Source organism: Lynx rufus, unplaced genomic scaffold (genome assembly GCF_022079265.1).
Source record: "Lynx rufus isolate CCGP_SWC_20201006 ecotype Redwood Valley unplaced genomic scaffold, mLynRuf1.p SCAF_10, whole genome shotgun sequence".
Classification (NCBI taxonomy): domain Eukaryota; kingdom Metazoa; phylum Chordata; class Mammalia; order Carnivora; family Felidae; genus Lynx; species Lynx rufus.
The window spans coordinates 76958254-76974234 of record NW_025814824.1 but is presented as its reverse complement, the minus strand read 5'-3'; the positions used below and the strand labels follow the sequence as shown (position 1 = coordinate 76974234).

The following is a 15981-nucleotide window of genomic DNA, read 5'->3' as shown; positions in this document are numbered from 1 at the left end:
TTGAGTAGGCCCTCAATAAAGTGTGTTGAATGAGTGAATAAACAAACACAAGCATGAATGAATGAATGAATGAACGAGTGAGTGAATGAATGAATGAGGGAATGAATGATCAGGCCTTCTGCTTCCGCCAAGGTGGTTTTCTCTTTGAGGCTCCATGGCCCTCCTCCCCGCCTCAGCAACAGTTTCCTTCCTTTGTAATAGAGTGAGTCCAGAGCTGATCTCTGTGATTCAATATTTACTGTGTTTCACACACTGTTATTATCATTTAACGTTTACTGTCTGCTGACTGTGCACTCATCGCTGTAGCAAACAAAGAGCTCAATCTAGTTTTGGTTCATGGGCTAATTTAGTCAAGGAAAAGGAGATGTTGTAAGAGCTACCGGCATAGTAGAAATTGTGTGGACTGGAAGTCCACTGGGTCCATCTGGGCATACATTCACCAGTGGCCTTAAGTGAGTGACTCACCCTCTGTGACCCTCCGTTTCCTAATCTGAACATGAGGAGGACAGGCTTCTTCAATGGTGGGATTTTGAACACAGGCTGGGGAGGGAGAGCTCCAGGAGTGAAGAGTGTAGATTTCAGCCAGCCCTCCTTCACTGACTCTGCCTCCCCTGTCCCAGGCTGTGTCAATCAGATGTGGCACTGTAAGTGCCTGGCGGTCCATTGGCACAGGGGTCCTTTTTTTCTGGAGCTGCTGAATGAGAGGCAGCCATTTCCAGAGGCAGCTTGTAGCTGTGGGTTCTCTGGGCCTCTGGTTATAGGCTTTAATGCTCTGGGAGAAATACGAGTGAGGTACTGAGCAAGGCCATTTACCATGTCTTCACCTTGCCTCGGCCCAGCTGGCTGGCTGCCAGAGATGTTGCTGCCAGGGCTTCGGGTGCTGAGGCCAGGAGGTGGGGCGGTGTGTGGAGAGAAGGTGCTGGGAAGAGGCCCGCTTCACAGACTGGCCACCCAGCCAGCCTCTCCCGTGGCGCCCCACAGTGAGCTCTTAGGGTCCTTGTGATGGTCTCCAGCCCTGCTCAACTCTTAGTGCAGCCCAGGTAGGTTTCACTTGGACTTGTAACCTCTTATGTTCTGGCCACCTTGTCTTTTACTTGGAATGAGGTGGGAGGCTGTTGAGGGTTTGGCGCTGAAGGCTGATGGGAGCTAACAGGTTCTGGCAGGGCTCGTCCGGTTTCTGTGTGGGAATGGACAGAAGAGCAGAGAGGCAAGAACGGAGTCCAGTTAGGAAGCGCTTGTAGTAAGTCAGGCAAGAGAGGGTGGTACCTTGGCCCAGGTGGTTGCAAGAGAGGAGCCAAGAAGGGAAGGGACTTTGGGGTGGCTTTTGAAGGATTTCCTGGTGGACTGGAGGAGGAGAGGGAAAGAAAGCAAGCAGTCAAGGATGTCTCAAGGATTTTTTTTCAGAGCAGCTGAAGGGTAAATTAGATCCTGTGCCTGTTAATAATAATAATGATAATAAATATTAATAGCTAACTTTTTATAGCACTTATCAAGTGCCAGATGCTCTTCCCTAAGGACTGTTGATTGTGAACCTCAAGGAGTTAGTCTATGGGGGGTGGACGATGCAAGAATAATTCAGTAGAATTTGGTGAGCAAACATCATCTCTTCAAGGTGACTCTGTTTCCTTCAGTGTCGCCAGACATGGCGGGGGTTGTAGTGGAGCATAGGGAGAGCTGACTGGAAACGAAGTTCTAACTCTGTTTCCCCACCAACCCTCCTTAAGTGTGTGTGTGTGTCTACACACACACGTATATGAGGTCTTTGGTGACTATGGGAATACGACCCCCTAGGTCAGCTCTGTAGTGCAGAGCTCCAAGCTCCAGACATCATTACAGCTACTTGTCTACGATGGAGTGTTTCTGTCTCCTACGGTAACCCTCGCTTGAGTGAAGTCCTGGAACCCTAGCAACCTTCCCCTTTCTTCATAAGATACCCTGATAGGCCTTTGTCCTTCTAGGACATTTCCAGGGACATATTCCCTTTAGTAAGCAACATTATGAAAAGATTGTATGATCTTGGCACAAGGACACTTCTTTTAAGTAATCTCTACACCGAAGCGGGGGCTCAAACTCACAACCCCAAGTTCGAGAGTCGCATGCTCTACTGCCTGAGCCAGCCAGGTGCCTCCAGTACAAGGACACTTCCTGAAAGCTAATGCTGTCACCCTTCTTATTTAATAAGAGGCTATGTTGGTACTGAATGGAAGTACTATTAAAATAATAATTTAGAGGTCAGGTGACTGTAGCTTGCTAGGAGGTTCTAACTTCCCCTTGGTCATAGGAGAACATTAGTGTAGGGCAGTGAAGTATTTTGAAGTATTTTTAAGTCATGGAAACTTTGTGCCAACACTCCCTTGCTGGGGGTGCAGTATATACACTAGCAAAAAATGGGGCTTCTCTGACTGAAGCAGGAGAAATAGGCTCAGAACAACCCACTTGCCAAGGTCCTTTCCTATAAAGAGTAATTCTGAGGCACCCAGGCTGGGCCACATGTTCTCTTGGGCCTTTCCAGCTCTGGGGTTCTGCAGTGATGCCCTGACGCTTCCAACTCAGCTTCTAAAGAATTCACACTCTAAACCCCTGCTCTTCTCATGGATGGAGATGTCTTCCCTTCATCGTCTTCTAGTTCCATGGCCTCAGGAGAATGTAAACTCTTGAATCTCTTGCTTAGATTGATTCTGCTCACTTTGATTGAATGGACTGAATTGCCTTATCATGGATGGTGCTATACACAAGGACCCCAGACAGACCGGGTTCAAATTCTGTCTCTTACACTTTGTGGCTTGGGGAGATTCTTGGCCACAGTTGACCACGTACAAATGGAAGCGATGGTGTCCGGCTTATAAATTTGATGGGTGGAAAGGCATCCAAAGTAGGTGCCTTCTGATCTCCTGAACATGTGTGGCTCTTTCCCTCCCTGGAAAACAGGCCCAGGCAATGCCGCTCACCCAGCGCCTTTGGTCTTGTCTTACAGAGATGTCTGGCACGGCGGCGGACATCTCGCTGGTGCACTGGAGACAGCAATGGCTCGAGAATGGCACCTTGTATTTCCACGTCTCCATGAGCAGTGCCGGGCAGCTGGCCCGGGCCACGGCGCCCACGCTCCAGGAGCCTTCAGAGATTGTAGAGGAGCAGATGCACATTCTCCACATTTCTGTGATGGTAAGTGAGGGGGAATGCCGTAAGGTGCTAGGGGATGGAGAGGGTGAGTTGGGGAGACTGTGGAGGGAGGCCGGGGTTGCCAGTGGCAGGTGGAAGAAATTGGCTGAGTGCAAGAGGTTAGAATGATAAACAGAAGGTCAGGTGGATTCTGTGGTGTCACTTGGACTGATGCATACCCATCCATCATCTGTCAGCTGTGACAAACTAATTGTGCTTCAGAGAAAAGAATAAAGGGTCTCCAGCTCCTTGGCCTTTTGGCCGACATCTCTGGGAATAGCTGTTTAACATCTGTCACGTGCTTGGCCTGTTCCACCGAGGGCTGAGGTTCAGTGCTCCAAAATACAACTGGCCTTTCCAGGAATGACTGAACAAACAAAATTGGAACAGAATTGGAGCAGGGCTGCCCTTTCCCAAGTGCCTTTCATAGGCCAGGTGCTTTGACCCTCACAATACCCTCTGCAGTGTAGATCGTACATGGTGACCCTTGGCGCTGGGCTAGGCTTAGCCACAGTCACACGTCGAAGCCCCTCCGTTACCCTCCTGTTGTAGTCATGAATACTGAGTCACGGGGGCAGAGAAACTTTACCCAAGGTCACATAGCTAGTAAGAGACAGAGATGCTCTTGGGCACTCGAACCCCTAAGCATGTCTGACTACAAAGCCTGAACTATGTCCTCCACACTATTTCTCTCAGTGCAAGAATTTATTGACTGTCCAAGCGTGTGTCAAGCACTGTGCAGGGCACATTTAAGGACATTATCTCATTGCATTCTCACCAAGAATGCGTGGAGTCAGGCATGTCACCTCCATGTGAGAGATGAAGTTACGGGCACAGAGAGGTGAAGTGGCCTTCCATCTCTGTCGGCCCTATGACCTGGAGCTCTTGGAGTCTGCTCTCTCTTCAGAGAAGGCTGTTAGGGCTTAAATCACTTGAATGGTGGTCTAAAATGTATGTAGGCTCATATTAATGGTTTCTTCAAAAAGCTGTAGTTAATGGCTCTGCATGGTAGATAGGAAAAAACAAATTCATTATGCAGAATGTACAGGGTCTAATTGGCTCAAGAAGACATCTGATAATAGCTACAAGTGACATCCCCCTAGTGCTTTTCACTCTTCAAGCCATTATTTTCTCTTGTAGCACGGCTCTGCCGAATGCATAAGGATAGGAAATGTGATTCCCAATCTACACGTGAGAAAGGTATGGCTCAGAGAGGTGAAGAATTTGGCATAAGGCCACTCAGCAAAGCAGCACTACCGCGCAGTCCTGTATTTTCCATTCAACAGTCAGCAACATTTATTGAGAATCTGTACTGGGGACAGACCTTTGCTCTTGGTCTCCAGTCTCCTGGTTCCTCTTCACCTAACACTGTGCATTAGACATTCTGATTAGGGCTGAGTAAGAGCTTGGAAGTTTTCTCTTTTTGGAAAAACACACACATACCCCAGCCAGACAGCAGTGTTAATTTTGGACCTAACGCATGCTTATCACGTGGAAAAACAAATCAAGGCCTTTGTGTTATTCACGGAATGAGTGCGATAGACTTTTCCCATATATATATTTTGCAAATGATGCAGCCACATGCCAAGCCAAGTGAGTGCCTGCATGCTAACTTTGGGGTGCAAGTGTTTCAGGGTACTTGCTCAAGAGTTCACGGGGTATGAGACACCATCTGATGCTAAGAAGACTCGAGGGGGCGTGACTTACTTTTTTCATGTTGGAGAGTGAGACTCCGTTTTTGATTAATATTTATTAAGCATTTTCTGGGTTTGGCCTCACGTTTACTTGTCTACATCCTTCCCATAGCCCAGTAACCTAGATGGTATAATCTCAATTATAAATGAGCCCTGAATGGACGTTCTCTGCTTCCAGGTTCAGTGTTACTTCCACTAAATCACACTCTGTCTCCAAGGACTGTAGGTGTTCTTCACCTTTTTATTCTGCTCAGTGAGTTCAGCTTGGAAAGGAGAACTCATCAAGACCCACACGAATCTGGAATTCAAGATGTGGCTGGCAGAGTAGGCCCTGTGGAGGTTGGCACAATCCAGATCTTCCCTGCCCTCACACTAATGTGGCCCAAGGCTACCACCTTGTGGTCCCGCCAGTTCTTTTCCATCTTCAGGGCTCCAAAATCTGGATCTTTCCTGTCCTCACCTTACTACCTCTTCAGAAGATAGAGTCATGTCCAGGAAACCTTGAACCCCAAGACATTTGTTGATGGCAGCCCGGCTTCTCTGAGGTGAGGTAGGGTGACGTGGAGGTTCATAATAAGCACAGGTTCCAGAGCCCGAGTGCCTGGGCATAAAGTCCTGCTGTGCCGCTTAACACTGGATGATTTTGGACAAAGTTTTAAATTCCTCTGTGCCTTGTTTTTGTCATCTGTAAACGAGGCTTCCACCAATACTTACTGTGTACGTACACCGAGCACTTGTATCAGAGGGCTTGGCACCTAAGACCATTAGCTCTTATTCTTAGGGGTTCGTCCTTCCTTCCTTCCTTCCTTCCTTCCTTCCTTCCTTCCTTCCTTCCTTCCATGAAATTTACTGTCAAATTGGTTTCCATACAACACCCAGTGCTCATCCCAACAGGTGCCCTCCTCAATGCCCATTACCCATCCTGCCCTCCCTCCCACCCCACCCCCCTGCCATCAACCCTCAGTTTATTCTCAGTTTTTAAGAGTCTCTTATGGTTTGCCTCCTTCCCTCTCTAACTTTTTTTTTCCTTCCCCTCCCCCATGGTCTTCTGTCAAGTTTCTCAGGATCCACATAAGAGTGGAAACATATGGTATCTGTCCTTCTCTGTATGGCTTATTTCACTTAGCATAACACTCTCCAGTTCCATCCATGTTGCTACAAAGGGCCGTATTTCATTCTTTCTCATTGCCTCGTAGTATTCCATTGTGTATATAAACCACAATTTCTTTATCCATTCATCAGTTGATGGACATTTAGGCTCTTTCCATAATTTGGCTATTGTTGAAAGTGCTGCTATAAACATTCGGGTACAAGTCTTAGGGGCACTTTCGTTGAAAACTTTAAGATGTGTTGATTTAATATACCGTTTCATTTCATAAATGGATAAACTGAGGTCCCATATAGGCTGCAAGTCGTCCAGGATCCCCCAGACAGACAGTGGAGCTTGGCCTGGACAGCACACCTCTCTGTGGCTTAGACTCTTATCTGTCCTTGCTGGTCTGGCCACAGTTCAGCAAGAATGAAAAGAATGTTTGCTTTCCTGTCCCCTAAACAACCATTCAAAATAGCATTCACAGTGGCTAAAATCTGTTTTCCCATTTCGTAGATGAGAAACTGGAGACGCAGTGAGTTTAACCGACTTCTAAGGCTGTGTGGTTAACAGGAATGCAGTTCTGGGAGCAGGCTTTTCGCAAGAGTCTAAACTCAAGTCACGTGGTTACTCACGACAGGATGGCTCCTGGTCTATCAAATTTTGCATTGTTTCTGTCTTTGGTGAAGATCTGAGATCGTTTGTGAGAAGAGCCAAATCATTCTAGGGTCAATGTCCTCCATTCTCTTTTCTCAAATCATTCTAGGGTCAATGTCCTCCATTCTCTTTTCTCAAATCATTCTAGGGTCAATGTCCTCCATTCTCTTTTCTCAGGACGAGCATCCTGCCCACTCATGTAGGGTAACCAGCTCCAGCTCAGTCATTAGAACCTGCTACATTTCATGCCTTCTGGAGTGGAACCAGCAGGCTCTGAGTTTGTTAAGACCTGAGCCTGAGATATTAATAAACTCAGTAGCTATTTGATGTGACTTGGTCACCCAAAGATTAAACGGGAAAACCAGTATTTCACCCTATATAGGCTGATTCCAGAACCTCCACCCTTACTCTGCATACTAGACTGCCATTTCTCTTCTCTCTGCATCAGCTGTTGGCTTAAATTTATAAGACCTTATGGGCAGATTCATGCACAGACTCCTCCTTGTGTGGAATCTGTGGGTAGATTAAAGGGGGCGGGGGTTCAACTTGGAAGTCAACTCCAATATTGAATAGTATCTCTGTTGCTAGCTTTATGACTTTGGCCAAATCAAAATCATCATTGGTGAAACTGCGATAATGTTCCCTAATTCTGAGAGTTTTTCTAGGTACTGAATGCAGCTACATGTGCCAGTGTCCTGCACAATGAAATTAATGGCTGCCACCATTGAGGACTTCCTTTATGCCAGGCACAGTCTAGTTGCAGCACATGGGTTATTCCATTTAATTGTTCTAACACTCTGTAGGATAGATACTGTTATTTCCCTCATTCTCCCACCATTTATACGGGTGGGCCACAGTGAAGGGGTAGTTATAAGGGCCCAATACCCCGGTCCATGGCAGGACAGACCTTTCTAAGTGTTTGAGCTATCTGGCACTCGATGACGGAGTAAGGGGTAGTCAGTTCTTTGTCTCTGGGGGTAGGAAAGCAAAGGGTAGAAGCCCTAGTCATCAGGATTTTGAGAGAAATAATACTTAAATTAGATGACTAGTGTGGTTCTCTCACACTTATAAGATCTATAATTCTATGGCATAATAATATATAGAAAAATACTTTGAGGATTATAAAATGCCACATAAATCTAAGGAATTATTATTCCCATTCTCAATCAGAAGCTTTGTTTAAAGGATTTGTGTGATTTGGGGATAATTCTTTTTTAAAGCTTTCTGTGAAAAATGACTTTAGATCATTTCCCCAACCATTGCATTTATTCATTCACAGCATATCATGCATTCCTTAGTTCATTGATTTAATCACTCAATCATGCAGTGGTTTCCTTGCCTGCTAAACCTAACAATGAAAATCCTATCTGCAAGAAAATAAGAGAAAAGAAAAAAAAGCTTTGAAAAAGTCAACCACAAGCTCAGAATGAGCCAACTATATGGACTCTGATTGTCGAAAGTGGTAAGAGTGGCTCCACATTTTATTTTTTTAATGTATTTTTTTATTAACGTCTGTAATGTTTATTTATTTTTGAGGAGGGGAAGGGGCACAGAGAGAGGGAGACCCAGAATCCAAAGCAGGCTCCAGGCTCTGAGCTGTCAGCACAGAGCCTGACCCGGGGCTCGAACTCACAAACCAACTGAGTTACCAGGCACCCCTGTTTCCACATTTTAAGTTGTATTAATGAAAGACTAGTTTTCTGAATAACTAGTTTTAGAGGTTCTAGATGAGACCTGAAACAATGTGTTTACTTTTGGGGATCCCATGCTCAGAGAAACAATGATTAGAAAAGTTATGAGAAAATAGTTAAAATAGTGAAGGATCTGAAAATAACAATGTTTAAAATTTTTTTTTTAACGTTTACTTATTATTGAGAGACAGAGAGAGACGGAGCATGAGCAGAGGAGGGGCAGAGAGAGAGGGAGACGCAGAATCTGAAGCAGGCATCCAGGCTCTGAGCTGTCAGCACAGAGCCTGATGCAGGGCTCAAACTCACAAACTGTGAGATCATGACCTGAGCCAAAGTCGGGCGCTTAGCCAACTGAGCCACCAAGGCGCCCCTGAAAATAACAGTGTTAATAAGCATGTTAAACACTTAGTGTTGTATTGTCAGCATATATTTGACTCACTCAATTCTCTACACAATCCCAATTCAACAGATATCCTGTTGAACTCCTGTTCTACTTTTGAGAACACGCAGGCACAGAGAATATAACTAATGTGCAAGAACTGTAGATTGGGGTCCCCAGGTTCATATTCTGGCTCCATTACTGACTTCCTAGCTGTGTAACGTAGGCATCTTTCCTCCCTCTGCTTCCATTTCCTCTTCTGGAATGGGGTGAGGATGGAAGTAACTGCCTGAGGGCGTTGTTGTAAGATGACTCACATAAGGCACATAAGGCTAGAGCCTGACACATAGCTGGGTCTTCCTAAGTGTTAGGACTCTGCCCTTTATTTGCGTATTAGTTTCCGAGGATTGCCGTAACAAAATGCATGGACTGAGTGACCTAACATGTGTTGTTTCACACTTCTGGAGGCTAGATTTCTGAGATCAAGGTGTGGGCAGGGCCACACTCCTTCTGAAGGCACTAGGGGAAATATCCGTTCCAGCTTCTTGTAGTTCCTTGGCTTATGACAGCGTAGCTCTGATTTTTACGTGGCATTCTCACTGTGTGTGTGTCTCTCTCTGCATCCACATTTTTCCACTTTTTATGAGGATGCCAGTTATATTGGGTGGGGCCCACCATAATGACCTTGTTGTAACTTGCTTACCTCCATAAAGTTCCAGTCTCCTCTCCATATAAGGTCATGTTCTGAGGTATTGGGCATTAGGAGTCCTACATATATTTTGTGTGTGTGTGGGGGGGGGGGCGGATTTCACCAATAACAAGTGCCATTGCTGTGTTATTTATAAGTGATATTATTGAAGAAAGCCCAGGGCAGCCAGGACAGGGGAAACCAGGCCATTACAGACTGCAGGTCCCAAAGGCCTTTGGACAGAAAGTAGAGTAGTGAGGAAAACATCCTAAGGGGGATTATTTTAAAATAATGATATAGTGGCAGGAAAAAAAAACACGCGATACATACAGCCGTGAAGCTGTGGCCTGGGACTCGGGTGTCCCAGCCCTAACGTTCATTTGCTCCCTGACTGTAGGCACACACTTCCCTTCTTAGCCTTAAGACCCCCATCTATAAGTTGAGATCATCAAGCATTTATCAGTTGCAGGACATGATAAGATTGGGCAATACAGATACACCATGTACATTTTTATGTACTTATGTACACGTATTTATGTACATCAATCCCGTTTATTTTTTTAAGAAAGTAGAATTTTAAAAATCACAGATGCATGCATTAAGTTTTAAAAATTCAAGCCACATGAACCTGGTAGCTCAGGTTTGACTTGCCTTAACAACAAGGATGTACTAAAAGCATGTAGGGTCTCTAGCTAGGCTTACGGGACCGTGAGAAGGATAAGCCATGGCTTCCGTCTATAGGATATGAGACTTATCTCCCACAGCATTTAGGGATGCAGCATAGTGAAGTAGAAAGAACATAGTCTGGTGTCAGGAGCCTGGGTTTCAAGCTGAGAGTCTTCCTCATAGCAGTATGGAGGTTTGGATGTCTTCACCTCTCTGAGTTTCTTGGTTGGTCATTTGTAAAAGTGAAATTAAGATTGAAATAATGGCATTGAACTGAGACAATGCCCATGAAAGGATTTGGCTAGGTTTCCGCAGAAGCGACGGAGCTATAAAATATGGTTGGAATGTTGGAGCCCAAAGCACCTTAGACCTTGCAGAATCCAACTTTTCTAGATGAGTCAGCTGGCACACTTTTATTCTACAAACAAATCGCTCTGAATCTTGGTGACTGACCAAACAGTGCTTTCTTGCTCACGCGTCTTCCGTGTTGGCAGCTGCGGTCTCTGTGGCTCAGCTCCGCATGTCTTCTCATTCTGCAGTTTTGGCCGAAGGGGAGCCCCAGCCTGAGACCTTTGGTCTCCATGGCAGAGGGAATGAGCAAAAGAACTGGTGGAAATCGAGGACGCTTCTGCAAGCTAGTGCTCAGACAGGGGGTTCTCTCATGTTCTGTGGCCAGGGCCAAAGCACATGTGTGGGCCAACCCAAAGCCAATGGCAGAGGTGTATAGTCCTTTATAGAGAATGGGCATGTGGGCGGTTGCATACGGCAGCAGACTGAACCCCACCTTCATTTTGCGGGTGGAGAGAATGAGGCTAGAAAAAGGATGTTCTCCATCCGGATTACCCCGTCTGTCTGGGCCGACAGTCAAGCCCAGAAAGAAAATCGTGGAGATGGCAAGAGGCAACCTAGACAGGGGAACAGAGGCAGTTGGGATGCAGGATAGGACTGTGTATAAGAAAAAATAATCTGCAAAATATGAGACAGAGGGAGGCAGAGAGAAACACAGACAGGAAAAATAGACATCTGCTAATATTCATTGAGTAGCTCTTCTATGTTAGGTGTATAGAAACTACCGGAGACAGAGAGGGAAACTGAGAAAAAGGGAGCTGATGATAATGAGAGAGATGTAGAAAAATACAAGGAAATTGGCAGGAATGGACCGGTAAGGAGTTAGCAGTAGAAGCAGAGACAGGGAAGAGGATGCAGAATAAAAGGCAGGGAGGAAGGAACCACACAGGGAGGAAGGCAGGGAGGAAGGAAGGGTGGAGGTGGAGGGGCAGATAGAACCCAAGCCCAAGAAAAAGTGGTAGAAGGGTCCTGGGGTGAGGAGGGGGATGAGGAGGAAGTCAGGGGCTGAGAGGGACAGAAGGCCTCCTGCACGACACGGAGGGGGGCACTGGCACAGTGGATCTGAGAAGAAGCAGCAGAGGAAAAGGTGGAAAAGAGAAGGCAGAGGGGAGATCTAGAGACGGCAGAGAAGCATGGCAGGGGCAGGAAGGGCAGCAGGCAGGTTGACAGAGTTGAGGGGGATGTTCTCTTGGTGACCACTCTCCACCTTTACACTCTGGCTTCTTGTTGCACATTTCATTTTGCTTCAAGAACCTGAAGCTTCTGGAGCACCTGGGTGGCTCAGTTGGTTACATTTCCGACTTCGGCTCAGGTCATGATCTGCTTTGTGGGTTTGAGCCCCATGTCGGGCTCTGTGATGACAGCTTGGAGCCTGGAGCCTGCCTCAGATTCTGTGTCTCTGTCTCTCTCCGCCCCTCCCCTGCCTGTGCTCTGTCTCTCTGTCTCTCAAAAATAAATAAACATTAAAAAAGGAAAAAAGAACCTGAAGCTTCTGTGTGTGCAGTATTCTAACAACACAGAATGAATGCCCGTGTGCTGTGCGGTATTCACGTTGTATACTCCCCTTCCCCCATGCCCTGAGTCAGCCCACGGTGAAAATGTCCAGTGAACTTGGCGTTGGACACAATAGAGCTTCAAGATCCACCTTCAGTTAGTTCCCCTTCCTCCCCCTCCCAGTCCTCAGAAGACAACTTGGTTTGGTGGAGATAACATATGTTTGGACAGACAGATGTTGGTTCAGAGTATGACTCTCTTATTGCTGCTTGTCTCAGGCACATTCCTGAACTTCTCTGATTGTTACTGTCTCCTGAATCTACAGTGAGGCTGTGGACCTCTCATTCATGGGGCTGAGGGGAGAAGACACATGGAATGTCTCAGCACAGTGCTCAGAGAACATCCCTTCTTTTCCTTTTGCCCTTTAAAATATTTCTCCCTGGGGCGCCTGGGTGGCACAGTTGGTTAAGCGTCCGACTTCAGCCAGGTCACTATCTCGCGGTCCGTGAGTTTGAGCCCCGCGTCAGGCTCTGGGCTGATGGCTCAGAGCCTGGAGCCTGGTTCCGATTCTGTGTCTCCCTCTCTCTCTGCGCCTCCCCCGTTCATGCTCTGTCTCTCTCTGTCCCAAAAATAAATAAACGTTGAAAAAAAATTAAAAAAAAATATTTCTCCCTAATTCACGCTCATGCTTGACCTTCACAAACATCCTTTGAGCTAAGTTGGGCAGGAGTTATTAAGAATATTGACTCTGGTGGTGCCTGGATGGCTCAGTTGGCTGAGTGTCCAACTTAGGCTCATGATCACATGGTTTGTGAGTTCGAGCCCCGCGTCGGACCCTGTGCTGACAGCTCAGAGCCTGGAGCCTGCTTCAGATTCTGTGTCTCCCTGTCTCTCTGCCCTTCCCCTGCTCGTGTTCTGTCTCTCTTTCTCTGTCTCAAAAAATAAACATTTGAAAACATTTTTTAAAAAAAGAATATTGACTCTGAAATACTGACATAAATAATAGACTAAATAAATGAATGGGATAGAAGACATAGCTCTTTCTTACAATAGAATCCCAATTGATAAATAAATGTGGAAGGAAAGAGGGAAGGAGAAGATCGCCATTAGACAGTCACCACTGTTAAAATTACTACTGACAAGATCCACTTATATATACGAATCTTAAAGGGTGAAACTTCAAGAAGAAGCAGGATATTTGCGGAATCTCAAAGTATCCCCCCCCAATATTTATTAATTATGAAAGGAAAATGGTGATTTATAGTAGAGAATCTAGTAGATAAGTAGCATCAGCTTCTAGGGCTGCTGTAACAAATTGTCACAAAGTGGGGGGCTGTTGAAACAACAAAATTATTCTGTCACAGTTTTGGAGGCCAAAAATCCAAAATCAAGGTTTCAGTAGGACTGTACTCTCTCAGCGGCTCTAGGGGATAATCTGTTCCTTGCCTCTTCTAGTTTATGGAGGTACCAGGTGTTCTGTGGCTCGGGACTACATACATACATACATAAATACTCCTGCATACATAACTCCACATCTCTGCCTTAGTCTTTGTATCACCTTCTTCTCTATGTCCTCTCTTCTGTATGTCTCTTGTAAGGACATGAGTTATTGGCTTCAGAGCCCTCCTGGGTAATTCAGGATGATCTTTTTTTGCAAGATCTTAACTTAATTACATCTGCAAAGACCTTTTTTTGTTTGTTTGTTTTCTTTTCCCAAATAAGGTAGCATTCACTGGTTCTGGGAGCTAGGATGGGGACCTATCATTTTTTGGGTCTACCATTCACCCCACTACCTCACTTTAACCGAGTGATCCAGGTTACCACCACTAGGAATAAGACAGATCGACATCATGAATCCTCTGCTAGGATGCACTGAGAAGGGCACAATGCCATTCCTGATGCTTGTGCAAAATGTGTGCCCTCATTGTAATTGTGAGAATACAATTAGGCACACCCCAAAGTGAGCAACATTCTACGACATAATTGGCCAGCACTCTTCAAAAGTGTCAAAATCATGAAAGATAGGAAAGGCTGAGGGATTGTCACGGATAAGAGAAGACTGGGCAGACATAGAATCTAAATGCCACATGGGATCCTGGACCAAAAAAGGAACATTGATGGAAAATATAATAAAATCCATATAAGGTCTGTAGTCTTGTTAATGTATTATAACATTTATTTCCTGGTTTTGATTATTCTTTTATATGTGATTTTAACTTTGGAGGAAACTGAATAAATAGTATACAGGAACTCTTCTGTACCAGCTTTGTAACTTCTCGTGAGTCTATATTCAAAATAACAGGTTTATAAAGTTTTTTTTTAACATTCATTTTTGAGAGACAGAGCACAAGTCGGGGAGAGAGAGGGGGGCACAGAATCCAAAGCAGGCTTCAGGTTCTGGGCTTTCAGCACAGAGCCCAACATGGGGCTTGAACTCATGAGCTGCGATCACGACCTGAGCTGAAGTTGGACACTTAACCAACTGAGCCACCCAGGTGCCCCTGTATTCAAAATAAAGGGCTTAAAAACAAAGAGAGTATGGAGTCTGAAGCAGGATTGCCTGGGTCAGAATCCTGGCCTTATGATTTAACTGCCACTTAACTGCTGTTGGTTAAGTTACTGCTCTGTGTCTGTTTCCCCCATTAAAAATGATAATACTGATAATTTCTACCTCGTGGAATTAAAATGAGGTAACATGTGGACTGTATGCAAATGCTAAGTCATCAGTTTCATTGATATTGTTACTATTATTGATCTTGTTTGACAAACGATAAAACCTCGGATGAGGGAGTTAAGATAACTCGTCTCTAAGATCACATGGCTGGTGCCTGAGCCCTGAATCAAACTTAAGTTTCTGATTCCAGGGGCACCTGGCTGGCTCACGTGGTAGATCATGTGACTCTTGATCTCAGGGTCCTCAGTCTGAGTCCCACAGTGGGTGTAGAGTTTACTTAAAAAAACTTCTGGTGATGCCTGGGTGGCTCAGTCGTTTAAGCATCCGACTTCGGCTCAGGTCATGATCTCTCAATTCATGGGTTCGGGCCCCGTTGTCGGGCTCTGTGCTGACAGCTCAGAGCTTGGAACATGCTTCGGATTGTGTCTCCCTCTCTCTCCTGCTCCCCTCCCCACTCGTGCTTTTTCTCTGTCTCTCAAAAATAAATAAATGTTAAAAAAAAAGATTTCTGGTTCCAAGTGATCTCTCGTAAGACATTTCTTCTGCTACCAGGGCAAATGTGGGTAAAGACCTCTCCCGGGGCCCATCTCCTTAACCATCTGGTCCCACATCCCTGTGTGTCGGTCAGACGGGCCTGACTCTGGACTGTGGAAGATGGCAGCCACTTCTTCCTCATCATAAGTGCTTAGAAGTGAGGAAAGCAGAAATTTCCAACTTAATTCTCAAAAAAAAAAAAAAAAAAATCCGCAAGACAACCTCAGCCCCTTTAAAACACAGGGAGTCCAGTGCCCTCGTTGAGAGTGAAAACAAATATGGAAACTAAGCCTGTAGGTCTCAGAGTGACTCAGTGTCGTGTGTCAGGTCAGTGCCAGAAATGGCCTTGTCGGCTAGACTGCACGAATGCGCACTCGTGCTTATGTGTCTGTGTGGGTGGGTGGTCCCCGCCTCACTACACTTTCTAGACGTCCCCCAGCTGTGATCTGTACTCAGCAGAAGGCCTCCGGCTCATGCTGCGGGAGCCATAAACATATAGGTTGCACACAGCTATATTTCACTTCATTGTGGTAATCATCCTGTCTGCACATCCGCCGATACAGTCAAACAATTACCCAATTCAAACTTCTGCTGCTAATGTTCCCCAGCTCAAGGGCGTCTTTAATAGCAAAATAATACTTGTTTTTTCTTCCTTCCCTCTCTGTTTTTTCCTAATCTCTCCCCGATGAGACATAACATTAATTACAGCAGTTAACGGAAATTCTGTCTCCATTACTGCCTGCCACCTTTTCTATCTTGCCTTCCGCCTCCAAAAATTCCTCTCTTGAATGAAGGGGGGAGGTTTATGCAGATGTGCGATTGTATTTATTTACCTTTTCTCTGCTTACCTCCTTTGTGCTGAATTTTAAGCCACGCAGAATCAGTGTCTTCGCTGGGGCGTGTGTGC

At 45.7% G+C, this 15981-nt stretch overlaps 1 protein-coding gene across 3 annotated transcripts in view; it reads left to right on the top strand.

The window, feature by feature from the left end:
• ASTN2 (astrotactin 2) overlaps window positions 1-15981 on the top strand; it is an 882297-nt gene that overhangs the window by 125512 nt on the left and 740804 nt on the right. For all 3 annotated transcript variants that reach the window (XM_047068551.1, XM_047068542.1, XM_047068534.1), the window contains exon 2: window positions 2975-3162. In XM_047068551.1, coding sequence (XP_046924507.1) covers window positions 2975-3162 — 188 coding nt within the window. The remainder of the gene's footprint in view (window positions 1-2974; window positions 3163-15981) is intronic.